Source organism: Hemiscyllium ocellatum, chromosome 42 (genome assembly GCF_020745735.1).
Source record: "Hemiscyllium ocellatum isolate sHemOce1 chromosome 42, sHemOce1.pat.X.cur, whole genome shotgun sequence".
In the NCBI taxonomy this organism is placed as follows: Eukaryota; Metazoa; Chordata; class Chondrichthyes; order Orectolobiformes; family Hemiscylliidae; genus Hemiscyllium; species Hemiscyllium ocellatum.
The window spans coordinates 31385922-31412868 of record NC_083442.1 but is presented as its reverse complement, the minus strand read 5'-3'; the positions used below and the strand labels follow the sequence as shown (position 1 = coordinate 31412868).

Sequence of the window (26947 nt, the reverse complement as noted above, 5' to 3'; positions counted from 1 at the left end):
TGACACTGGCATTAATATTCATTCTGTCTATCACATAGTGATGCACCTGCTGCAGGATACTTTGGGGTGATGTCACCATGGTCTCCATCATCGCACAGGGACAGAGTAGACTTCAGCCAATTACCGTCAACCTCCTGCTGCTTTAAGGTCAATTATTGGAAACTAAATCTGGCTAAGGTACAATTAAAAAGGGAAACTAAAACACACATGTAACTCACATGGAATTACAATCACTGTTCTGTTCTCTTCCCTTCCCAGAATTCCAGGCTGACCCTGACCTGTAAACACCATCACCATGGGGACTGCAACTGTTCAACAAGGGAGCTAACCATCAACGGTATCTTGTTCCAGAATAGAAGACTGAAAAGTAACGAAAACTGGGAGAGTGAGATAATTTAAATTCATTCACAGGGTATGGGCTTCACTGGCTGGGCCAGCAATTATTGCCCATCCCTAATTGCCCAGAAGACAGTTAAGAGTCAACCACATTGCTGTGGGTCTGGGTCACATGTAGACCAGACCAGGTAAGGATGGAAGATTTCCTTCCCTAAATGACATGAGTGAACCAGATGACATTTTGACGACAATCAACATTTACTACATAGTTATCATCAGGCTGGCATTTTATTCCAGATTTTTCCAATTGAATTCAATTTTCATTGCCTGCCATGGTGGGATTCGAACCCTGGTCCCCAGAACGTCACTTTGGTCTTTGGATTAACAGTCCAGCGATAATACCACTAGGCCATTGCCTCCCTTATTGTCTGATAGGAAGAAAGATGTGGGGACAAAGACAGTAATGCTCTACAATGTACGTCCATGAATCTCTGGGGGTGGGGTGGGGGGGTGGGGTGGGGTGGGGGGGGTGGGGAGGGGAGTGAGGTTTGGCTTGCTGTATTCCACCCCTCCGCTCTGGTTGAACAGCCATGCTGACACCTCACCTCAAACCTGGCAGATACAGCAGCACTGGTGCCTGAGGATGGGGAACCCAAGCCAGAACCAGTTCCCACCAATGAGGGGTCAAGGCCCACATGACAATAGGAATCCTCAGCACTGACATTGTGTCAGTGTTCCCAACCTGATTGTGGCCCGCAAACAACAGAATGAACCAATACAATCAAAGTTAGTCAACAAACAGCAACAAGGTGTTCAAAATAAAATATTACCCCTTTTCCTAAAAAAAAGCCCTCCTGTATTTTCTTCCACTCTCTCCTCATCCAAACAGCCGCTCCTGAAACTCAGTCAGGAAATCAGAATGATATTTTAAGCTGCCAGAGCATAAACAGGTTTGAAATTTCAGTCAATTAAGCTCAGGTATGAGTCAACAGTGTTCATTCCAACAGCGGTGGAGCTATGTGGGATGTTGCATAGTTCTGTCGCAATAATCCTCTCTCTATCACTGAACCAAAGTCAACACCCTTCTGAATATACCTTCCTTGTTCCTCCTCAATTCTACATACCCAATCCCGTAATCTTTTCAATCTCAAAGTGCTGAAATTTCTTAGACCAGGATCTTAACATGCAAACTCTGCCCCACCCCCTCAACCCCCAATCACAATCAAACTTCCGAAAACCCAAGTCTGATGCTAATAATTGTGGAGACATCAGCATTTTGTCAATTTTAGTGCCACCCCGCAATATGAACCTTGACCTTTTAACTGGGATTTCCTTTGATGAACGCACATAAATGACTCTTTACTGAGACAACATTGCCTGAGGTTGACTGGACCTCCCTCTATCCTCTCATTGTAAAAGATGACATCTCCGACAGTGCAGCACCTCCCTCACTACTACACTAGGAAAGGAGAGCATGATCTCTGCAGTGGTGTTGTAAGGTCATGGCCTTCTGAACCCAGGCTGAGGCTTAAAAAAGAAACACACAAAAATCCTTAAAAGCACCAAAAATGATTTAATTTAAAATCTAACTCAGCACTAAGGAAATGGAGGAATGTGTGAAGGGCAGAACGGTGGAGTTGAGCTGGGGATCAGCCATGATCTTATTGAATGGCAGATGAGCTACGAGGGGCTGAATGGCCTCCTCTTGTTCCAGCTTCTTATGCTGCAGAAGGTGGTAAAATTCAAAACCAGTTTTCAGCAGAATTTTTAGTAAATGTTTCAATCATTAAAGGTTTCAGTGGAGGGAGCATCATGATCTGATTCAGTGTCTGTCTCAGTGTCTCAGAAATAACTGCAGAATTTATTTGGGTTATCAGCTCCTCAATTATTGAAGCTGGACGATTATTTTAGTTAACTATGAACCTAAACAGTTAAAACTCACTACAAAAATAGGACACAGGCACACAGCGAATAAACTAACACAACATTGCAGGCCAACGCATACAACCTAACTTTTTTGTTGTTATATTTCTCATGAGGCAGTCTCTGATTACACTTGTAGATTCATCCCTTTAATCACCAAAGAGAGGTCCAGTTAGCACCATACGCCAGTCTTATACAGTGACAGACCTGTCCTTCCTTGTACAGTAACCATTATACAGTGACAGACCTGTCCTCCCTTGTACTCTAACTATAGTACAGTGACAGACCTATCCACACCAGTGCAGTATCCCAGTGTTAAACATCAACAGACCTGTCCCCACCAGTACTGTACCCCAGCATTAAACAGCAACAGACCTGTCCCCATCAGTACTGTACCCCAGCATTATACAACAACAGACCTGTCCCTACCAGTACCAAACCCGTGTTATACAATGACAGACCTGTCCCCACTAATACTGTACCCCAGCATTATACAACAACAGACCTGTCCCCACCAGTACTACACCCCAGTGTTATACAGTGACAGACCTGTCCTCACCAGTACTATACCCCAGTGTTATATAGTGACAGACCTGTACCCACCAGTACTGTACCCCAGTGTTATACAGTGACAGACCTGTCCCACCAGTACTGTACCTCTGTGCTTTGCAGTGACAGACTTGTCCCCACCAATACTGTACCCCAGTGCTATATAGTGACAGACCTGTCGCCACCAGTACTGTACCCCAGTGTTATACAGAGACAGGCCTCTATCTACTGGGACTTCAGCCCACTGCCTGCTTAATGAATCTGCTCCAGATACTCACTTGAAAGGTTTCTTTTGTAATTGCTTTCCGTCAATGTCTCTCACAGTTGATGGTGGATTAATTCCACACTAGAGAGTTAATGATCACAATGAAATGACTTCATGTTAATTTTCGAAGAACAGCAGAGGAGCAACCACCCACACGATGTGCTGGCCATTTCTGATTCCTTTACAAAACTGACCCTGTACTCAACCTTTAAACAAGAACAGAGATAACCCCAACAAACATCATGGTCATCTGCAGGCTTCCAAACCTATACTTTGCAGAGAGAGAACTGCAGTGAATACAAACTGAAACCAACAGCACTTTTTGTAAGTGTGAGACAGTGGCTGTAGCCTGCAATTTGCTGGATTGAGGAAGAAAATATCAGTAGCTCTTTACCCCTGGGGTTTTTTTTAAACACAGTTTAACATTCTCTCCCTAGAGTCAGGCCAAATTTGGAAGGACAGATCTGTTAGCACAAGACTGGGTGTTTTTCCAAGCTGACACAGTACAAGAGTCTCACCACAAACCAGCACGCTCTGCTGGAAATCACAAGCAAGATATTTCACAACACAAACTAAGGGGAGCTTTCAATTTGTTCTGGAGGTATGGGAGAAGAACAATCCCACTGTGAATTCATCACGGTCAGAGTCAGCAACTTATCAACTGTGGTTAACCTCGAGAAGCTAAGGAATGGAGTTGGCGGGGGGTGGGGGGAGAGAAGAGACAGCATTCTTGATGTCCTATCCAGTGACCCCTCCACCAAACCCCAAAGATACCATTCACCCAGCTTCCTATGGGGGGCACAGTCAGTGAACAACCCCTGATCTTTAGTATGGACAAAGTCAGAAGTCACACAACACCAGGTTATAGTCCAACAGGTTTATTTGAAATCACAAGCTTTCGGAGTGCTGCCCCTTCATGTATAACTGAGCATCGTGTGACTTCTGACCTTGTCCACCCCAGTCCGACACTGTCACCTCCACATTCAGTCTGGTCATGCAGCAAGATCAAGGCCTTTTGTGATGCTTTCTGTAGTTGAATAGGCTCTCTCCTCCCTTAGCCCCGATTGATGTGTAATGGCAGTTTACTTGACACGTGCCCATTTGGCCCATCTCAATTGTACCAGCCCTTTGTCAGAGCCAAGCCAAGTGTTCTGCCTCCTTTCCTTGAAAACCTTTATCCCTCACAAGGAAAACAAAACTGGGTAACGAGTTACCAACTCTCAAAATACCAGGAGTGGACCACTCGCTCCCTTGAGTATACTTGCCCATTCAATAAGCTCATGCCTGATCTGATTTCCCCAGCTCTGCAAGGAAACAGTGCAAACCAGTTTCCCTGTTAGAGACATCTCTTCGAAACGCCCTGCTAGATTCTCAGAGGCAAGTGCAATTTAATCAAGTCTCACTCCCAAACAAACAAAAAACAGGGGTGCTTTCGTTCCCAACCCCGCCAAATAAAAATCCTCTCAGGTCCAGCTCTGGGCTCCCAGGAGCAGCCTCTCTCACCTTTCCAGAGAGAGAGAGCACACACAAGCTTACACTTGGGAGGAGAGCAAAAGAAAGTTGCGAGGGATGGGTTTCATACAGCCCTCTGTCTCCTGGGATAAGGGAAATTCAAAGGAATTTGTAAGAAGAGGTTGGGGTGGTGAATCTTGAACAGTAACCCGTACATAATGTGGAGCAGAGTCTTGAGGGAAAGTATTTCATTTGAGAAACAAAAGTATTTCATTTGAGAAACAAAAGTGTGGGGTATTTGGGAAACAGCAGGGGACTTTCTCTCTCTCTCACCTTGTCCTGCTTGTTGTCCTCTGGAGATGGAGCCAACTTGCTGCAGTTTTTCTCGGGGTTTTCCACTTTGATGAGCCGGTGTTTCGGGGAGATGTACTTGAGTTCGGGAGAAGCAGCGTTCTTGGCCGGGTGGTGATGTGGAGAGGAGCCGGCACCGGGAGCTCCAGCCGCAGCTACAGAAGCTGCCCCTGGCCCGGCCGCCTCGGAGCGAAGCCGCTGCAGGCAGCTGGAGCCGCCGGTGTACGGATCCTCGAAGTCCCGCTCCTTCTGCAGCTTGTAGGCGGCCAGGATGTCGGGCTCTGCCCCCGGCCGCGGGCGGTAGTCGGGTTTCGGGGGCTGTGGGGGCCCCTTGCTGCTCCTGAAACCCAGGTGCTCCTTGAACCATTTGGCCATCGCTGCCGCCGCCGCGCATCGCTCTAACCGGGCCGGTCCCGCTCGGCTCCTCACACCGACTGGCACTGACTCCAGCTCCAGCTCCTGCTCCAGCTCCGGCTCCCTCCCAGGGCGAGGCACAGAGGAACTTCAGCGCCGCCAGCCGGTACCGTGGGCCCTTACAGCGGCACCGCTCTGCCAGGCACTGGCACCAGGCAGAGGGAGGGAGAGAGAGAGACTGGCACCAGAGAGGAGAGGGGGAGAGAGGGTCCAGCACCAGGCAGAGGGAGAGGGAGAGAGGGACTGGCACCAGGGAGGAGAGAGAGAGAGAGACTGGCACCAGGAGGAGAGGGGAAGAGAGGGTCCAGCACCAGGCAGAGGGAAGGAGAGAGAGACTGGCACCAGGGAGGAGAGATGGAGATAGAAACTGGCACCAGGCAGAGGCAGAGACTGGCACCAGGCAGAGGGAGGGAGAGAGAGAGACTGGCACCAGAGAGGAGAGGGGGAGAGAGGGTCCAGCACCAGGCAGAGGGAGAGGGAGAGAGGGACTGGCACCAGGGAGGAGAGAGAGAGAGAGACTGGCACCAGGAGGAGAGGGGAAGAGAGGGTCCAGCACCAGGCAGAGGGAAGGAGAGAGAGACTGGCACCAGGGAGGAGAGATGGAGATAGAAACTGGCACCAGGCAGAGGCAGAGACTGGCACCAGGCAGAGGGAGGGAGAGAGAGAGACTGGCACCAGAGAGGAGAGGGGGAGAGAGGGTCCAGCACCAGGCAGAGGGAGAGGGAGAGAGGGACTGGCACCAGGGAGGAGAGAGAGAGAGAGACTGGCACCAGGAGGAGAGGGGAAGAGAGGGTCCAGCACCAGGCAGAGGGAAGGAGAGAGAGACTGGCACCAGGGAGGAGAGATGGAGATAGAAACTGGCACCAGGCAGAGGCAGAGACTGGCACCAGGCAGAGGGAGGGAGAGAGGAAGAGAGAGAGACTAGCACCAGAGAGGAGAGGGAGAGAGAGGGTCTGGCACCAGGCAGAGGGAGGGAGAGAGAGACTGGCACCAGGGAGGAGAGGGGAAGAGAGGGTCCAGCACCAGGCAGAGGGAGGGAGAGAGAGGGACTGGCACCAGGCAGAGGGAGGGAGAGAGAGAGAGACTGGCACCAAAGAGGAGAGGGGGAGAGAGGGTGGGGCACCAGGCAGAGGGAGAGGGAGAGAGACTGGCATCAGGCAGAGGCAGAGAGGGACTGGCACCACAGAGGGAGAGACTGGCACCAGGCAGAGGGAGGGAGAGAGAGAGACTGGCACCAGAGAGGAGAGGGGGAGAGAGGGTCCAGCACCAGGCAGAGGGAGAGAGAAACTGGCACCAGGGAGGAGAGGGAAATAGAGGGTCTAGTACCAGGCAGAGGGAGGGAAAGAGAGAGAGAGAGACTGGCACTAGGGAGGAGAGGGGAAGAGAGTGTCCAGCACCAGGCAGAGGGAGGGAGAGAGAGAGAGACTGGCACCAGGGAGGAGAGGAAGAAAGAGGGTCTAGCACCAGACAGGGGGAGGGAGAGAGAGACTGGCACCAGGGAGGAGAGGGGGAGAGAGTGAGACTGGCAACAGGCAGACGGAGAAAGAGAGAGAGAGAGGGACTGGCACCAGGCAGACGGAGGGACAGAGAGAGAGAGAGAGAGAGAGAGACTCGCACCAGGCAGAGGGGAGAGAGAGAGAGAGAGAGAGAGAGGGACAGGTACAAGACAGGGGAAGAGAGAGAGAAATTGGCACCAGGCAGAGGAGGGGGTGGGGGGAGAGAGAGACAGACAGACAGAGAGAGGGACTGGCAGCAGGGAGGAGAGGGAGAGGGACTAGCAGGCAGGGTGAGAGAGATAGGAACTGACACCATGGAGAGGGAGAGAGAGAAAGACAGGCAGCAGGCAGAAACGGAGACACTGGCAGCAGAGAGGGCAAAGAGAGAGGATGAGCGAGAGACTGGCAGTGGAGAGGGGAGATCTAGCAATGGGAGGGGGAGAAAGACTGGCAGTGGAGAGGGGAGAGACTGGCAGCAAAGAGGGACTGGCAGTGGAGAGGGGAGATCTAGCAATGGGAGGGGGAGAAAGACTGGCAGTGGAGAGGGGAGAGACTGGCAGCAAAGAGGGACTGGCAGTGGAGAAGTTGAGGCCAGCAGTAAGGAGACAGACACTGACCCCAGAGAGGGAGAGGGACTGACAGCTAAACATGGTCCTGACAATTCCTCAAAAATTAAAAAAAAATTCATTCATGGGATGAGGGTGTCGCTGGCTGGACCAGCATTTATTGCCCATCCCTAATTGCCCAGAGGGCAGTTCAGAGTCATCCACATTACTGTGGGTCTGGAGTCACATGTAGGATAGACCAAGGTAAGGGTGGAAGTTTCCTTCCCTGAAGGGCATTAGTGAACCAGATGGGCTTTTCCAACAATCGATGATGGATTTATGGTCATCGTCAGAATCTTAATTCCAGATATTGATTGTATTTATACACCTCCATTCATGACTGAGGTCTCCTCACTGAGGTGTCCTCACTGAGGTGTCCTCACTGAGGTGTCCTCACTGAGGTGATGAAGCGAATGTTTGTGATCAGCAAGCTCCCCCAAACAGCTATGATAATCAGCTGAAGTGATTGGGATTAAAGGTTGTGTATTGGACTCCGAGTGTGGACAGAATGCCTGCATTTCCCTGTATTAGCGCTGTGACTGTTCTTTGGAGTTGTAACCCATTAGCTGCAAAATGCTTCAGGTCATCCCGAGGTGACAAAAGAGGCAAACAAAGTCTGTTCTTTCTATCTGACCCATCCTCTCCCGGGCAAAATCAGAGAAGCCATTTTAATACAAAGTGACAGAGAATGTCAGCTTTAGTAGCAAACCTCGCGATTAGAAGGGCCAGGAGTGAAGAGGCTTTACACTTGGGCAATGTTAGAAATGCAGAAACAATACAGCACAGAAAGAGGCCACTCAGCTCATCATTGTCTGTGCTGGCTGAAGAATAGTTACTCATTCTATTCCACTTGCCAGCACCAGGGTCTGTAGCCTTGCACATTACAGAACTCCAGATGCAGATCCAATGTCTTTTCAGTGTGTTTGCCTCAAATGTTATGAGGGGGCTAATGGAATCGGACCCCAGCTCACAGGCACAGAGGAGAGCAGAGCAACACAAGAACAAACATGAATCCTGTCAACGGCCAAGGGAAAGAACAAATTAAATTAAATTTATTCCGTATTGTGTGGAAGTAAATGGGATTTATAACAGGACAGCAGGGGAATATCTCAGCCTGCTGCAGATAGAGAATCATTCAATCTCCTCGTGAAAGACATTTTGAAAAATATCTCTGGCTTCTCAGGATTCTGTAATGGGCTCAGTTATCTGTTTTTTTCTCTCTGTTTCATTGTTTGACTCCAATTTGAGAAAGATTTTTATTTATATTTCATCTCAGTATGTTGTTACAGAAGCATGTCCTGTGTTTTGTACGGGGTGACTGATTGGTGTCAGCCGGGGTTCGTTGGGTCCAAACGTTGTGGGTTCAAGTTGGAGTGCCCAGTGTTGATCAGAAAACCCAACCACTTGCTGTCATACCATGGGAGAACTGTGCACTCTGAGTTCTTTTGACTAAAGCCACACAAGCGAGTGTGAAAACCTTCCCGAGGTTAGGTTAAAGAAGAGCAGGTGGGGTGAAATAATAAAGACAAAACAGAACTTGTTGGAGAAACTCAGCAGGTCAGGTAGAAAGAGAAACAGTTAACATTTCGAGACCAACATGGGAGGATGCAGAAAATATTTACAACGTTGATGTTGGAGTTGGAAGGTTTGAGCTATAGGTAGAGTCTGAATAGACTGGGGCTGAACCTTATAGAGGTTTATAAAATCATGGATAGGGTAAAAAAAACAAGGTCTTTTCTCCTGGGTAGGGTCATCCAAAACTAGAGGGCATAGGTTTAAGATGAAAGAGGAAAGGTTTGACAGGACCTAAGGGATAACCTTTTCACACAGAGGCTGATGCGTGTGTGGAATGAGCTCCAGAGGAAGTGGTGGAGGCTGGTACAATTACAGCATTTAAAAGGCAGCTGGATGGGTATGCGAATAGGACGGATTGAGAAGAATATGGGCCAAATGCGGGAAAATGGGACTAGATTTAGGATATCTGTCCACGCAGATGAGTTGGACCTAAAGGTCTGTTTCCGTGCTAAGCGACTCTATGACTTTTCTTCAGTTTGAAGAACTGCATTTATTCAATGTGCTCCGTGTTTATATCAGATTTCCAGCATCCATATTGTTTATTTGCATATTACCTGGTGTACTGTCCAACATTTATCCTTTAATCACCCTCACTGAAAAGCAATCTGAGCTGGGTCATTATCACATTGCTATTTGTCGGGGATTGGTGTATGCAAATTGGCTGTTGTGTTCTTAAATTATATACAACAGAAGCTGCTCTTCAAAAGTCCTTCGTTGACTGTAAAGATTTCTGGGGACAGCCTGAAGGTGCTATACAAATGCATATCATTTGGCTACAATGATCTTGTACACAGCATAATCCCAGAATGAGCTTTTCCATCCTGTCTGATTAAAGAGAGAAATTGTCACTCAACAACCACTCCCTTTCTGTTCTGAGGGGAGAGTATTTCCAAAGGCAGGGAAATCAAACTCACTGCACTCAATGAATCTTTGGACATGAGGGGTCCTCCTCCATATGGCATAACCGCACTGCACCATCCCATTGTTTAAATGTAGTCACTGCTGTAACAGTTAACTGAGGCACAGCAAGATCCCACAAGTAGCAAAACTATGTAATCACTTGCTAAGTGATGTGGGTTGAGGGTTAGATATTGGTCCAGGTCATTGGTGAGAATTCCCCTGCTCTTCCATGAAAAATTGTGGATACAGTGAGATAATACTATTCTGGACTATCTCAGAATAACAACTTGCACTTATATAGCAACTTTGATGTAGCAAAAAGTCCCAAAGCACTTCACCAGAACACTATCAAGCGAAGTTTGACTCTAAGCAGACATTAGAATCATAGAATCTGTACAGGGTGGAAGCAGGCCATTTGGTTGAGTCAATCCTCTGAACAACATCCCACCCAGACCCAGCAGCTCACCCACCCACCCTATCCCTGTAACCATGCATTTCCCCTGACTAATCCACCTCGACACTATGGGCAATTTAGCATGTTCAATCCACCCAACCTAGACATCTTTGGATTGTTGGTGGAAACCAGAACACCTGGAGGAAACTCACGCAGACACGGGGAGAATATACAAACTCCCCACAGACAGTTGCCCGAGGGTAGAATCGAATCCAGGTTGCGCTGTGAGGCAGCAGTGCTAACTGCTGGTCAAGTGACAAAAGTTTGAGCCTAGAGCTAGGTTTTAAGAAGCATTTTAAAAAAGGAAAGCAAGTTAAAGAGGTTTAGTGAGAGACTTTCAGATCATAGAGCCCTGAGAGCTAAAGCCACAGCCACTAACAGTGGGGCAATTAACACTGACCAAACACAAGGAGGAAGACTGGAGAAGTGCAGATATCTCAGAGGACTGTGGGCTGGAAGAAATTACAGAGGCAAAAAGGGATGAGTCTATTAATAGCCTTGAAAAGGTAAGATGGGATAAGAATTTTTAAATCAAAACATTGCCTAACAGGAGCCAATGTGAGTCAACAAACACAGGGGTGAAGGTTGAATGGGACAAGGTGTGAGCTAACAACTGCATAGCACAGATGAGATGGCTTTAAGATTATGGAAAGGGTAAGAAAGGAGGATGAAGTGATTTAATTTTTGCACAGACACTGAATGTAGCAGGTGATGAAAGGAAACAGTTACAGCACAATGGAAACTGCCATAAAACCCTAAAGGAATGGAAAAGAAGCCTTATTAAAATCCCAGCTAACCATACATGCATAAATAAAGAGGATTCACTGGATACAAGAGTAAATCAAATCGAATTCAGCAACAGAAAAGGAAGAAGTTACCATAAAACCTGACCTGAGGAGTAGGCTTACGAAGGATTACATTCAGTTCTGTATATTATACATTATGCATGTATGTAAACAACCACCAAGTACGACTGTGCAATAAATTCACAATAGAATAAATAAAGTCACCAGCCTTCACAGTAAAAACTGCAGCTGCAGCTGTGTGGGATTCCTCACTGAATTGATTTTATTTTCAAATGCTTTTCCATTTCCACCTTCCCCCTTTCTGTCTGGCCTGCCACTTCCCCTGACCACTTTGTGTGCATTTGCTGGGGCTGGGGTTACAAATGTATAGGGGGCATTGAGTAGGAGAAAACCTGTCGCCGTGTCAGAAGGTCATAGCTTTGAGCCCCACCCTGGAGACTTATAAACCATGCTGAGTCTCCTAGCTCCTGCCTGTCCTTCTCCTCAGACACTCCCTCAGGATGGAGGAGCACTGTCTTCCATTCCGGTATTGTGGCCCCAAGATGATCAAACAGTCCAATGGTGGGTCCCCACACACACGTGGATGACTGCTCCATATGCTGATTGCACTTGGCCTCCTCCTGACCCAGTTGGTTGAGGAAATGGTTGGCTCCTTCTCTGGTTTGGGCAAGAGCCTCCCATTGGGAACCATTGACTTGCCTTGACTGCGCTGGGAGTGGAGAGGCTTGTTTTAAGGAGCCATGCATACGGGTGATTGACCGTAACTGGTGCTGGGGATGGTGGCCTCACAGAGGACACTAACTTCCTGCCATTGGATATGCAGGATCTTGTGGATAATGATAGTCTCCAAGGACCTGAGGTTTCTGTTGGCTACTGTCCATTGCCTCTGACACATACAACCAAGCAAGTGACACTGCAGACCTAGAGACCATGACTTTAGTGCTGGATTTGAGATCTCTGTCTCGATCATATTCGGTAGCCCATTGTTTACCGCTAACAGTCCTCATTAATAGCTATTCACTCTCCAAGCCTGATCGTTGTCCACTGCTTTGTCTGTACAACTGTTCTCTCTCTCTGGGCTCCAATCCAACCTATTGTTAACTCCTTCCCGCCTCCACCCATCCTATTTTCTGCACAAAAATCAACACTTTCCTTGCTACCATCAATTCTGAGGAAGGGTCATTTGACCTGAAACGTTAACTCTGATTTTTCTCCACAGGAGCTGTGGAACTTTTCCAGCAGTTTCTGTTTTTGTTTTTGCAGAACAACATGCCTTGGAACAATGTAGTTTACATAGTTTTAGTTCATTTAATCAATATCTACTTTAATGTTCCTTATAACAGAGAGCCAATTTTTCAATTCCAGCAAGTTCCTCTGTATATATAGTTATTATCACCACCTCATTCTGTCCTCCATCGATGGACTAGTCTGTGGCTGATACTTCCTGGTATCTTCTTGCCACCTTTGTCTCATTGACTTTTCCCCCAGGTCAACCCTTTGTTTGTGGAAAGACAAGCTACGACTGCAGCCAGTACTGAGGGAGTGCCACACTGCCTGAAGCACTGTCTCTCTGTTGAAACTTGAACCAAAGTCACTCTGCCTTCTCAGCTGGATGAAGAGCCCTTTAAAAAAAAGAGCAGAGATCAGTGTTTATCCCTTACCTAAGACCCCAAAAGAAATAATTTTCTACTTTTGAACATCTCAGGATGTGTGAATGTGTTTTCCAACCAATTAATTATTTCTGAAGTGTGAACACTTGTTATTTTTGCAAATATTCCATGCATAGCAAGATCTCACAAACAGCAATGAGTTGAACGACCAGCTAATTTGCATTAGATGGAAGAGAATGTCCTGTCCTGGGACCTCATATGAAAAAGAGACTTGCATTTACAGAGTGCATTTCACGACCACTTGCCATCTTTATACCTGATCAAATACTTTTCACGTACCATTTCTGGTTATGCCAGAAAGGCAGCAGCCAATTTGTGCACAGGAAGCTCCCATAAACAACAAAGTGATAAAGACCACACCATCTGTTTTGCCAATAGAGTCATGGAGTCGTAGAGTTTAACTCATCTATGAGACCAGGTTTCCTAAACTGTCCTCGTCCCATTTGCGAGCATTTGGCCCATATCCCTCTAAACCTTCTTACTCATCTACCAATCCTTTTAAATGTTGTAATTGTACCAGCCTCCACCATTTCCTCTGGCAGCTCATTTCATACACACACCACCCTCTGCATGAGAAAGCTGCCCCTCAGGTCCTGTTTAAATCTTTCCCCTCTCATCTTAAATCTTAACCTTCCAGTTTTGGACTCCCCTACACTGGGAAAAAGACCTTGCCTATTCACCTATACCATGCCCCTCATGATTTTATAAACTTCTATAAGGTCACCCCTTAGCCTTCAATGCTCCAGGGAAAATAGTCCCATCTTATTCAGCCTCATCCTATAGCTCCAACTTTCCAATCCCAGCAATATCCTCGTAAATCTTTTCTAAACTCTTTCAAGTTTAACAACATCTTTCCTATAGCAGGGAGACCAGAATTGAATACAGTTTTCTAAAAATGGCTTCACCAAACTCCTTTACTCAATGCACTGATCAATGAGGGCAAGTATGCCAAATGCCTTGTTCATCACCCTGTCTACTACTACTTTCAAGCAAGTATGAAACTACAGCTCTTTTTGTTCATTAATACTCCGTAGGGCCCTAGCACTAACTATATAAACTTGCCTGGTTTGCCTTACCAAAGTGCAACATTTCACATTTACCTAAATTAAACTCCATCTGTCACCCATTGGCCCATCTGATCAAGGTCCTGTTGTCATGTGAAATAACCTTCTCCACTGTCCACTGTTGGCTCAAGACACAGAGGGAACTCCTCTCCCTTCTTCAAAATAGTATATTAGGATCTCATATGCAGAACAACCTCAGTTTCTGAACGTCAATTATCTGAATTTCGGATTATCCAAACTAGATTTCAAGGTCCCGTAAAAATGTTATCTGTTATCCGTACAATCAGTTATTTGAACAATCAGTTATCCGAACAAAATATTCCCCGCCCTTCTCATTCGGTTGTTTTGTACTCCCTTAAGCAGGCAAATGGGAGTCTCAACTTAACAATGCACCAGTCCGTCATTACAGCCATGGTGTCAGTCCAGATTATGTACACACCTCATGAAGTGAGACACAAAGGCATGTCTGACTGCACTCCAGGGGCTCAGTAAGTAACCCAGACTGACACTGCAGTACATTCTGAGAGAGTGTGATTGTGTGGAAGCTCCCATTCTTTGCATAAGGAGTTAAACCAAAGCCTTGTTTGTCAGTTCAGATTAAAGATCTCATGATACTGTCTGACAGAAAGCTAAGAGATTTACTGGTGTGCTCCAAAGTGCCTCAGTCAGGATCCCATACCAACGTTCGCTGGATTGTAAATTGTCTGTTGTGTGTGAAGTATTTTGGGATACCTCAAAGAGATGGGGGACTGAACACATATGAGAATTTCTTTTCCTTTTTTTTGTAAATTCTCTGAAGTACGTTGTGTCAAACACCCACATATCATGATGCAAGAGATGTTATTCAGTTACAAGACAATTTCAATAACTGAAAGCATTGCATTGCTGTCTAACAGCCTGATCTCGATTCTGCAAAGCTGGATCTGTGAAATAATCTTAACATAAATTTCTTTGTTCATGTTTTATATAAATTCCAGTGCACTATATGAAGTAGAGCAGCAGATTTCTGATCTGATCAATATTTAGCTCTCAACCATTATCACAACAAAACCAGACAATCCGGTCATTTTAATACTTGGTTTGTGATCTTTCAGTGCGAAAATACCTGCCTTACAATAGTGACAACATGTCCAAAAAGGCTTCATCGGATGTAAAGTGCTGCAGAACACCCTGGGGTCTTGAAAGGCGGGAGACAAATTCTGTCCTCTTTATAAATACGAACATAAGGCAGGAATCTTGATGCTACCTCTCATGCAGAAAATTAGATGTGTTTGCTGTAAATTGTCACATAGTTGATCAACCTAATTGAATTTGCATGGAGAGAACTCAGTAATCATGACACTACAGCAAAATACAGCAGTCCTTTTCACAACATTATTGCTGACAAGTGAGCACAATGAGGCCATCAGTTAGACAACATTAATGCATTTACTTCATTAATTAGTGACCACAAATATCTCAAGGATTTCACTGAATGGTGGTCAAATTAATTGGAGTTTGATCATAGAATCATACAATCCCCACAGTGTGGAAGCAGGCCATTTGGCCCATTGAGTCCATACTGACCCTCTGAAGAGCAAACCACCCAGACCCAACCCCCTACCCCATCCCTGCATTTCCCATTGATGATCCATTTAGCCTGCATATCCCTGGACATAATGGGCAATTGAGCGTGGCCAATCCACCCTAACTTGCATATCTTTGTAAGATCTTTTGATCCCTCTGCCCATAAATTCTGTGTTCTGTATGCTTCCCTCTTACTCCACCTAATGAAGGGCTACAGTCCAAAATCTTGTGATTTCAAATAAACCTAGTTAAAAATCACACAACACCAGGTTACAGTCCAACAGATTTATTTGGAAGCACTAGCTTTCGGAGCGCTGCTCCTTCATCAGGTGGTTGTGGAGTATAAACACCTGATGAAGGAGCAACACTCCAAAAGCTAGTGCTTCCAAATTAACCTGTTGGACTATAACCTGGTATTGTGTGACCTCTGACCTTATCTTTGGACTGTGGAAGGAAACCAGAGCACCTGGAGGAAATCCACACAAACACGAGGAGAATGTGCAAACCCCACACAGACAGTCGCCTGAGGCTGGAATTAAAGCTGGAACCCTGGAGCTGCCAGGCAGCCATGCTAACCACTGAGCTGCATCGTCACCAACCCCACCCCCACCTTAACCTGAAGGAGCAATCAAATTATAAAGTTTCTGTTTGAAACTGACTTCAGACTGTGCCCTGTCCACTGATCTCCCATCTATATGAACGTATAAAATGATAGAAAGCCCATTAGTGAAGGTGGAAACGGAAAAGCATGAGAGTGATTATTGACCATTCAATGAACACATCAATCAATGTGAAGCTGTTATCAATGATTATGAGGATGTTTCTCAAGAGCTTCTGGCTGTGGAGCGAAAGACCGGACTTGCTTTTATATGATATCTTTAAGATCCTTGCAACATCCCAAAGTGCTTTTATTCTCAATGATTTATTTCTAAATCACCATCGTAGGTAAATTTATACAATGTAATGTCTAACAAGCAGCATTGAGATAAATGGTCAGATGATCTGTTTTTGATTGTGTTGCTTGACAGATAAGTATTGTTCAGGATGTTGAAAGAATTCTACTGTTTTTCTTCAAATGCTGGAAGGGAAACATTCATCTGAACAGTGAGTGGATGTCTCACATTAATGTCCCATTTAAAAGGCAGAGTCTTTGACAGTGTAGCCAATCCTCCGTACAGGTGTTGCAGGACCAGGCCAGATGTCATGCCAGATGTCATTTTTAACTAAGTTTATTTGAAATCACAAGCTTTCTGGATTCATTCATTCATCGGGGATCCCTCACAGACCAGGATGACTCTCTCCCACTGTCAGGGTGAGGCTATAAATGGCGGTACAGATTGATGGGGCTACCACAGACTCTGTTACACTTGGGGCAGAAGGTGGTCTTGGGAAGGGGGTGGGTGGGGCATTGATGAGGAAGCACGTTCCTTTCACTGCTTATGCCCGGCTTCTGCTTTTTCCCATCAGCAAGTCTCGAGGTGTCCCGGATGCTCCTCCCCAACTCTGGAAAGCCTTGGCACAGTGATTCTCAAGTGTCTGTGGGAATGCTGCACTTCCCACTTGGGCGGCACGGTGGCACAGTGGTTAGCACTGTTGCCTCACAGCGCCTGAGACCCGGGTTCAATTCCCGACTCAGGCGACTGACTGTGTGGAGTTTGCACGTTCTCCCCGTGTCTGCGTGGGTTTCCTCCGGGTGCTCCGGTTTCCTCCCACAGTCCAAAGATGTGCGGGTCAGGTGAATTGGCCATGCTAAATTGCCTGTAGTGTTAGGTAAGGGGTAAATGTAAGGGTATGGGTGGGTTGCGCTTCGGCGGGTCGGTGTGGACTTGTTGGGCCGAAGGGCCTGTTTCCACACTGTAAGTAATCTAATCTAAAAAAAAATTCCCTAGTGAGACTTGGATGGTATCCCCGTAGCATTTTGTCTACCTTGAGCTTACCTGCTGTCTCAGAGTCTCATGTCAGTCGTGGGGATGATGAGCCCAGCACCTCATAGCCAAACAAGGAGTGAGGGCGGGCAGGTCAGTGCCTCGATGCTGAGGATATTGGCCTGGTCAAGTATGCTTGTGTTGGTGCGTCTTTCTTCCCAGTGGATTCACAGGATCTTGTACAGGCAGCATTGGTGGGACTGGATTAGGACTTCAACCTATAACCATCTGAGTCAAACAGCCATTTATAATTTATTGCAAACTTCTACAGAGCATTGTGGACCCCACAGCCAAAATACTGAGTACATTTTGGGGCATTTTACTTCAGAGTGGTGGAATTTGATGGGGGAGTGGGTATTCTGTTCATACTCCCAGGATAAATATCATAGGAACATAGGAACAGGAGCAGGCCATTCACCCCTTCAAGCCTATTCTGCAATTAAATTAGATCATTGCAGTTGTCTGTACTGACATTCACCTCAGCTTAGTATCCACCCAATGGTACACAGAGAGAGTTTGGAGTTAAAGCTAACTGCAGTGCTCTAAGCTTTAAGATCCATGTGTACCAACTATCAGCTTTTTAAAACTGCCAGTCAGCATTTTAAGTCATGTGTCAGCTTGTCAATGTTCAATGAGAAAAATCAATTTATATTTTTATTTCCTATTTCATTTTTTTTAGTGTTTACTCCCATGAAGGTGCAATATATAAATAGGGCGATAAAATGCAGCTCTTCCATTGCAAGTTACTTCCTTGAAGGAACTTCTTGGAGCTGGTCCAACAATTTATCTGGTGTGAAAATTAATGACAGTTCGCAGTCGTGGGTCAGATTTTAACACCAAGAAAGCACATAGGTTCTGAGTGAGTCCGAATTCAATGGATGTTGATTAATTTCCAAGCCTTGTGCTGGGAGAAAGACTTGCATTTATGTAGCACCCGCCAGACATTTCAATGTGGCTTTGCAGCTAATTAGCTGCTTCTGAAATCCCTCGTCACTCTTGTCATGACGGGTAAACAGCAGCCAGTTTGGACACAGCAAGCTCCCACAAACAGCAATGTGACGATAACCAGAGAATCTGTTTGTTACCATGATGTTGCTGGAGGGATGGATATTGATCAGGACACTGGTGATAACTCCCCTGCTGTTCTCTAAAATAATACAATGGGATTTTTCGAATCCATTCAAATAGGTAGATGGGATCATGGTGTAACATCTCTTCTGAAGGATTCATAGTGCAGCACTCTCCTAAATAGTGGGTGGCACGGTGGCACAGTGGTTAGCACTGCTGCCTCACAGCACCAGAGACCAGGGTTCAATTCCCGACTCAGGCGACTGTGTGGAGTTTGCACATTCTCCCTGTGTCTGCGTGGGTTTCCTCCGGGTGCTCCGGTTTCCTCCCACAGTCCAAAGATGTGTGGGTCAGGTGAATTGGCCATGCTAAATTGCCTGTAGTGTTAGGTAAAGGGGTAAATGTAGGGGTATGGGTGGGTTTCGCTTCGGCGGGTCGGTGTGGACTTGTTGGGCTGAAGGGCCTGTTTCCACACTGTAAGTAATCTAATCTAATAGTCACCTTTGATTTTTTTGGCTTGAGTAGGATTTTAACACAGAGGCAAGGGGTACCAACTAAGCCATAGATCCACTTTATTTTTGCCGTGTAATAACCAGGGAGAGACTGTATTGAACAAGCCAACTCACAGGAGGAAATATCGAGGTTTCTTCTTTCTCAGGATGTATGTGTATTGGTAAAGCTGGCATCTGTTGCATATCTCAAACTGCTCTCGAACTGAGGGGCTCAGCAAGGCCATTTCAGAGGCGGGGTCAAGATGCAGCTCGTCAATGCTGTGGATCTGGAGTCATATGTAGACCAGGCCGGGTAACAGTGACAGATTTCCTTCCCTAAAGGCCGTCAGGGAACCAAAGTAAAACAAAGAACTGCAGATGCTGGAGATCTGAAACAGAACACAGAAATTGGGGGGGGGGAATACTCAACAGGTCTGGCAGCATCTGTGGAGGGAGAAACAGAGTCAACATTCCAAGTCCAGTGATTTCTCATCAGAACAGTCACTGAACTCAAATCATTAACTGTGCTTTCTCACCACAGAAGCTGCCTGACCTGCTGAGTTTTCCCACCAGTTTCTGTGTTTGACTTAGTCAACCAGTAGTGTTTCATGAAAATTGATGATAGTGATAGGGCACCATTACAGAGATGAGCTTTCAATTCCACATTTCTTCCTGTACATACTTTGTCTTAATCAACAGGTTTAGCGACATCATTACACACCTATCTGACAGGTGGAGATTGAACCCAGGTCCCTTGGCACAGAAGTAGGGACGTTACCACTGCACCACAAGAGACTTTCAATTCCAGATCGTATGAATTGAATTTAAATTGTACCAGCTGCTGTGATGGAACTATTTTGAGATAATTGACAAAAAAAAAGAGATAAAGATCAGGAGCATTTTGTTTTAAAGCAGCCAATTGTTGCAAACTGACATGCACTGTTGAAAGGGCAGTAGAAGCAGATTTAATAATAAGGCTTGAAATGTAACTGGGTAAATACTTGAAAAGCAAATGTTTGCAGGGAAATGAAAGGGAAAGAGAAAATTGCAGCAGTTTGCTACTGCACTTCCTACATTATCCCATTGCCTACATCTATTTTAATGGTAGAGTGGCTCAATACTTAGTACTATTACCTCACAGTTCCAGGGACTCAGATTCAGTTGCAGCCTTGGGCGACTGTCTGTGAGGAGTTTGCACGTTCTCCCTGTGTCTGCGTGGGTTTCCTCACACAGTCCAAATATGTGCAGGTTAGGTAGATTGGCCTGCTTCTATGAAGAATCCCTACAGTGTGAAAGCAGGCCATTCGGCCCATTGAGTCCACACTAATCTTTCAAAGAACATCCCACACAGACTCACTCCCCTAATCTATAACGCTGCATTTAAGCCACACATCTGCCTGACATGCTTCTGAGTTAAAGTGAGGACTGCAGATGCTGGAGATCAGAGTCAAAGAGTGTGGCGCTGGAAAAGCACAGCAGGTCAGGCAGCATCCGAGGGGGAGGAGAATCGATGTTTTGAGCATAAGCTCTTTTGAGTATCCAGTGGATGGAAGCCTTTCTCACCTTTTCTCTTTAAAGGAACCAGTACAGACACCAGGGGTTGAATGGCCTCCTTTGGGCCAGAAAATTCTCCAAATCTACATGGCAGAGCTCCAGGCTTCATAGTCCAACTGATCAAACACAACTCCAGCCCCCCCCCCCAAAACCCTGCCCCACATTACTCAGACCATGCAATTTTATTTTAAATTATCCCACGTCATAATGCCATTTAATGTGCAAAGAAAGTGAATCTATCGAACAGATTGAATAGGAAAAGATAGGCCAGGAACTCCCTTCTGGAGTTAAACAGCTTTGCTTACTGAATCGATGGAGGCTTTATTTAAGGAGTTGTGTGACGCACTTGCTTACTTCTCCCACAAACTGCAGCTTCCTGTGTCAGGAAAAGTTTGAAATGGAAATCAGGATAATTGGCATGAAGACCAAAAAGTCTGAGGAGTGCTTGAGCAGATACCGGAGTCTGACCGTCTGGGATGGCAGCTGAGAAATGAACACTCAAGGGAAAAACATTTTTCACACAACGTGTGGTAAAAGTCTGGACTGCAGGGCCTGGAGATGCAGTTTCAGTTGAAACATTTGAAAGGATGACTATTTGTATAAAAAACAATGTTCACAGGGAAACGGCAGGAGGATGGCACTGTGTTGGAGAGCCAGTGCACACACAATGAGCTGAACAAACTCCTCCTGCACTGGGAGATGTTCGCTGTGGTGTGTGGAACTGCACCCCAGTGCCAGGAATAGGTGATGAGGGGTCAGCGCAGTGCTGAGGGGCGGAAATAGCGATAACAGCTTATCTTGTATTAGCTGAACTGCTTCATGCAAACAGTCCTGAATTCCCAGGTCAGTATATTGAGAAAGCATCTTTAAATAAAACATAGCACTTTTAAGCAGATTCTCAGGTGGCTGGTTGAACCTATGAATAAAGGATTATGGAGAATAATTACTGAAACTTGGGAAATAAAGGTTGCATTGCAAATTCATGCCTGTGTTCCTCTTCAATGAAGCAGCTTTAATTCTTCTCCTTTACTGGAAATTGTTGAAAAATTGCAACCCAGCTGGTGTGTCCTCCCGAACTCATATTGCAAATTGTGCAGATAAAGCAATAGCCCTAAATTAGGTACTTTGTCTGTCTGATTCTTAGTATTTTTTGCTGTGATCAGCATTACAAATCACCATATGTAGAAGCACAGAGTGTGGGAGCTCACTGCTTGGAACATAAGGCATTTTAGTCCAGATTGGAAACTGCTTTTTAATATTCATCCTGAGTTCCAATAGAAAGAAATAATTGCATTTCTGTAGCCTTTCATAGTTTCCTCAAGCAGTTTACAGCCAACAAATTACTTTCTGAAGTGTGGTCAGTGATGTAATGTAGGAAGTGCTGCTTTGTCCAAATCGTGCACAGCAAATTTCTGCAAATGTGACTATGACCAAATAATTTGTGTCCAAGGATAAATACTGGGCCAGTCACTGGAGAGAACAAACCTGTTCTGCTCCAAAATAGTGGCCGTGAGATCTTTTACAAATTTCACAGAATCTGAGAAGGCAGATAGGCCTGGGGTTAACATCTCATCTGAAAGACTACAGCTACAGCAGTGCAGCGCTCCCTCTGTCAGCACGGCCCTGGATTTTTGTGGATTTGTGGATTTAAACCTACCAACTTTCTGGCGCCAACACAAAATTGCTATCCACTAAGCCACAGCTGCCAGTAGAAAGTCCGTGATACTGGTTTGTTCCCAGGGGCTGGATTATAGCAACTAAAAACAAGGTCAGAGAGGGCTAACTGACGGAAACCCATCTCAGAGAATCTGAACAGGAGCCAATACCAGGAGAAAAGCAGATTTCGCCAAAAAAAACCTGATGGATAATCAGGAAGGCAAAAAAGAGAATTGGGCTGCGATTAACAGATTTCTTCCTGTTGTGGTGCAGTTGGCAACTACATCCTGTCAACAAGTAAAATGATGCTCTTCGGATGGGCTCTTTCCTTTAACTTCTCTCACTCTGGAATTTTGTTGTGTGTGTGTATCTCTTTCACTGGCCTACGAAGTTACAAAGGCGACAGTGCCATCTAATGTATCCTATTCAGACACTTCCTATAACAAACATCTTTACAATCTGCACTTCAAGAACATAGGAACAGGAAGAGGCCATTCAGCCCCTCAAGCCTGTTCTGCCATTCAATGAGATCATGGCTGATCTGTGGTCTAACTCCATATACTCCTCATACCTTTACTAAACAAAAGTTAATCCACATCAGTTTAAAAAATTTTAAACTGATCAGCACCCACTGCTGTTTCGGGAAGAGAGTTCCAAACCTCTCCCTCCCTTTCTTTGTGGAAGTACTTCCTAACATCTCTCCTGGATGGTCTGGCCCTAATTCTCACACTATACCCGCGTTGTAGAATCTCAAACAAATGGATATACTGGAGTTTTATCTTTACCTACCTTGTCCTTTCCTGTTCACCTTAACCTTCCAAATTAGAGTCATTGGATAAGAAACAGCAGGCCTTTGGCCCACCATGTCTATGCCAACCTACACATTCTAAACTACGCTACTCGCATTTACCTGCACTTGAGCCATAGCCTACTATACCCTGGCATTTTAAGTGCTTATCCAGATAAATATTGCGAATATACCTGCCTCCACCATCCTCTCAGGCAGCACATTTCATTATTCTACCACCCTCTGGGTGAAAAACGTTTCCTCAGATCCTCTCTAAATCATTTACATCTTATCATAAACTGATGCCAACTGGTCTTAGACATATCTGCCATGTGGAAAAGATTCTTATAATCTACTGGGTCTTATGCCTCTCATGATTCTGTGTACCTCATTCACATCCTCCCTCAGTGTCCAAGGAAAAGAGACCCAGCCTATCCAATCTCTCCTCAGAACTGAGACTTCCCATCCCAGGCCACATCCTGGTGAATCTCCTCCACACCTTATCAAGTGCAATTATATTCCTCTACAGCATGATGGCCAGAGCTGCACACATTATTCCATATGTGGCCTAACCCATTTCCATGTAAAGATGCAACAAGACTTTCCTGCTCCTTCTATAGATAACAGGTTTAGTATGTGCAATCTCTCCTCATACTTTAATCCCTGAGGTCCAGGTGAGAGCAAACAAAAGAAATGACTCCTTCAGTATGTTTCTAGGATGGTTCCTTTTGTTGGCCCATTAATTGCCCATTATACTGTCAGATGCTGTGTGAAGTTAACACTTGGACGTTACTTTAATTCTAAATGCATTGTGTACGGGGCAGCGTTGATAGTAATGGTGGAACAGGGCACTAGTTTCTTTTATAGCTGGAATTAGTTAAAAATTGTCTGAACAGCTTTAAACACTGAATTTAAGAGAAAACGGGTTGACTCTTTAAAAAAAAGATTGGGGGCATTAAATTAAATTAATTTAAATTTTGGCAATGCCAGCTAATCGATGCAGAAAATAATCAGTCCCAAATATTGGAGCGAGGAAGCTGTGCATATTTTTGGCTTCAGGGAGAAAAGTAATCATGGATCATGTGTAAGACCAGGGCCATTCTAAGGAGATCTGAGATAAAGTCCTACCTGTTCTTGAGGTGTGTAATAACATCCTGAACAGATTGACTGGAAAATAAAATTAATAGAGATTTAAATAATGACCTTAGCAAAGAGGATTTCAGAAGTGGAATGATAATCAAGTTGCAGTGACAGTGGTAATGCTGTTGCTTAAAAATCATTAAGAAAGATTTGCATTTTATAGTACTTTTCAAAATCACCAGACGTCTCTTTACAATCAATGCAATGCTTTTGAAATGCATTGTGTACTTATTGTAATGTAGCCAATTTGCATGCAGCAAGGTCCCAGAAATAGAACTGTGATAAGGAGCATGAAGCAGTCTGGAAAAGGATCACTGGAACTGAACTGTTAACTCTCTTTCTTTCCATAGATGCTGCCAGATCTGCTGAGTTTCTCCAGCACTTTCTGTTTTTGTTACAAAACAATCCGTTTGTGTGATGTTGATTGAGAGAGAAAATAATGGGCAGGGCACTGGGGAAGAATTCTCCTGCATTTTATTCAGAAGCCAAAGGATCTTTTACATTCTCCCAAGCAAGCAGATATGGCCTTGGCTTCATGTTTCGTCCAACAGATGGAACTTCTACCAGAGTATTATTTCCTCAGTATTGTGCTGGGAGCAGCAGCCTTGATGATTGTTTTCAAGTCCTGGAGTGAGATATGAACCTAGAACTGTGACTGTGAGACAAAGGGACCAGCAATCAAGTCACCACACACACACACACACACACATGCACACACACGTATACATCTCTCACACACACACACAGACACACACACATGTCTCACACACATAAGACACACACACACACACACACACACACACACACACACACACACACACACATTACAGATGATGCTTTTCTGCACAGACACAAAGATCCTGGAATTTGAGAAGGTGACTGCAGGAAGTATTTGATGACTGGACAGAGTGAGCAAAGTTCAAGTGTCAGGGTCTATAGACTGGAAACAATCAAAGTTAAGGTAGAGAGGTAGAGGGGTTGAGACACAAATAATGCCAAAGTTAGGGGCAGTCCAGTGAACAAATTGGGCTGGAGGACTTTGCAAATTAGATTAGATTAGATGACTTACAGTGTGGAAGCAGGCCCTTCAGCCCAACAAGTCCACACCGACCCGCCGAAGCGCAACCCACCCATACCCCTACATTTACCCCTTACCTAACACTACGGGCAATTTAGCATGGCCAATTCACCTGACCTGCACATCTTTGGACTGTGGGAGGAAACCGGAGCACCCGGAGGAAACCCACGCAGACACGGGGAGAATGTGCAAACTCCACACAGTCAGTCGCCCGAGGCGGGAAATGAACCCGGGTCTCTGGCGCTGTGAGGCAGCAGTGCTAACCACTGTGCCACCGTGCCGCCCACTAATGTAAACTGGGTGAAGCCACAGGGAAATTGGTTGTGGACTGGATGGTGATGGTAGATTTTTTTTTAGATAAGATTTCAAATTGAATATATTGAAGGGTACAAACTAGTGGAGGTGAATGAGGCCAGCAGAGATGGGGAGTGGGTAGTGAGAAGTAGTTTGGTTGAGGAGGAGGGTTTGCATGAACTGCAGCTTCTGAGTGTGGGAGGCTGCTGAGGGGAACAGATGAGGGCAGGGATGACACTTCAACACATCTACAATATCGAGTTCTCTGATCAAAGCTTCAGAAACTGACAGCAATGCAACAAAATCATTCTAAAATCAAAAGGTGGCATCTGTAAAAGTTAATAGATAGACTGAAATTACTTTAAGGTAGTAATTTAAACTTAGTCCTGAGCACTGTTATAAATCACTCAATGATTTATAGCATCACCAAGATCTCACAGTGACATTACTGCCTCGTAATCACTCCCATTATCTCTATATATACCATGTAAATCGCACAGCTTATTTATAACATTCAACTGTACAGCATACTAATTATCTGCAGGACATTAACCGTGCTGTAGTTCAGTGAATGGATGCACATATATGTTAAATCCTTTGGAGTATGGGACTCTTTTGCAGTCAGACTCAACCTCATGTACACCAGGAGGAATTTTCCACATAAGTAGATCACCCAGTTCAAACTAGCTGAATCCCCTAATATCAACATCCAGGGGGTTACCATTGACCAGAAACTCAACTGGACTCACCACATAAACACAATGGCTACAACAGCAGATCAGAGACTAGAAATACTGCTGCAAGTAACTCAGCTCCTGAATCCCCAGAACCTTTGCACCATTTACAAGGCACAAGTCAGGAGTGTGATGGAATATGGTCCACTTGCCTGGATGGGTGTAGCTCCAACAACTCCCAAGAGCTTGACACTATACAGGACAAAGCAGCCCGCTTGATTGGCACCACTTCTACAAACATTCACTCCCTCCACCATTGACGCTCAGTAAGTAACAGTGTGTATGATCTACAAGACGCACTACAGATATTTGCAAAAAATCCAGAAATAGCATCTTCCAAACCCACGACGACTTCCATCTAGAAGGACAAGGGCAGCAAATGCATGGGAACACCACCCCCTTCAAGTTCCCCTCCAAGCCACTCACCATCCTGACTTTGAAATATATTACCATTTCTTCAGTGTCGCTGAGTCAAAATCCTGGAATTCTCTCCCTAAGAGCATTGTGGGTTAACCTAGAGCGGGTGGACTGCAGTTGTTGAAGAAGGCAGCTCACCACCACTTTCTTAAGGAGCAACTAGGGATGGGCAATAAATGCTGGCCCAGCCAGAGACACCCACAATCCACAGGTGAATGAGAATCAGCACCATCAGCCACTATAGATATTACTGGGCTTATCATCTATAAGGTCCTCCATTGAACGTTAGAGATTAAGAATTGGTTAGACAGACAGAGTTCAGGAATATATTTTTCCAGTTGGAGCTTTAATCCAACTCACACACCACAAAACACTAA

At 45.4% G+C, this 26947-nt stretch overlaps 1 protein-coding gene across 2 annotated transcripts in view; it reads right to left on the bottom strand.

Annotated features, from left to right (window-relative positions):
* Nucleotides 1-5340, bottom strand: part of LOC132834753 (SH2 domain-containing adapter protein F-like) — a 196721-nt gene extending 191381 nt beyond the window's left edge. The window contains exon 1 of one of the 2 annotated variants that reach the window (XM_060853733.1): nt 4859-5340. In XM_060853733.1, the coding sequence (XP_060709716.1) occupies nt 4859-5251 (393 nt within the window). In that variant the 5' untranslated portion in view covers nt 5252-5340. Of the gene's footprint in view, nt 1-1166; nt 1233-4858 lie in introns of those variants that run through there. The other variant, XM_060853734.1, reaches the window with a different exon arrangement.
* Nucleotides 5341-26947: the final 21607 nt, after the last annotated feature.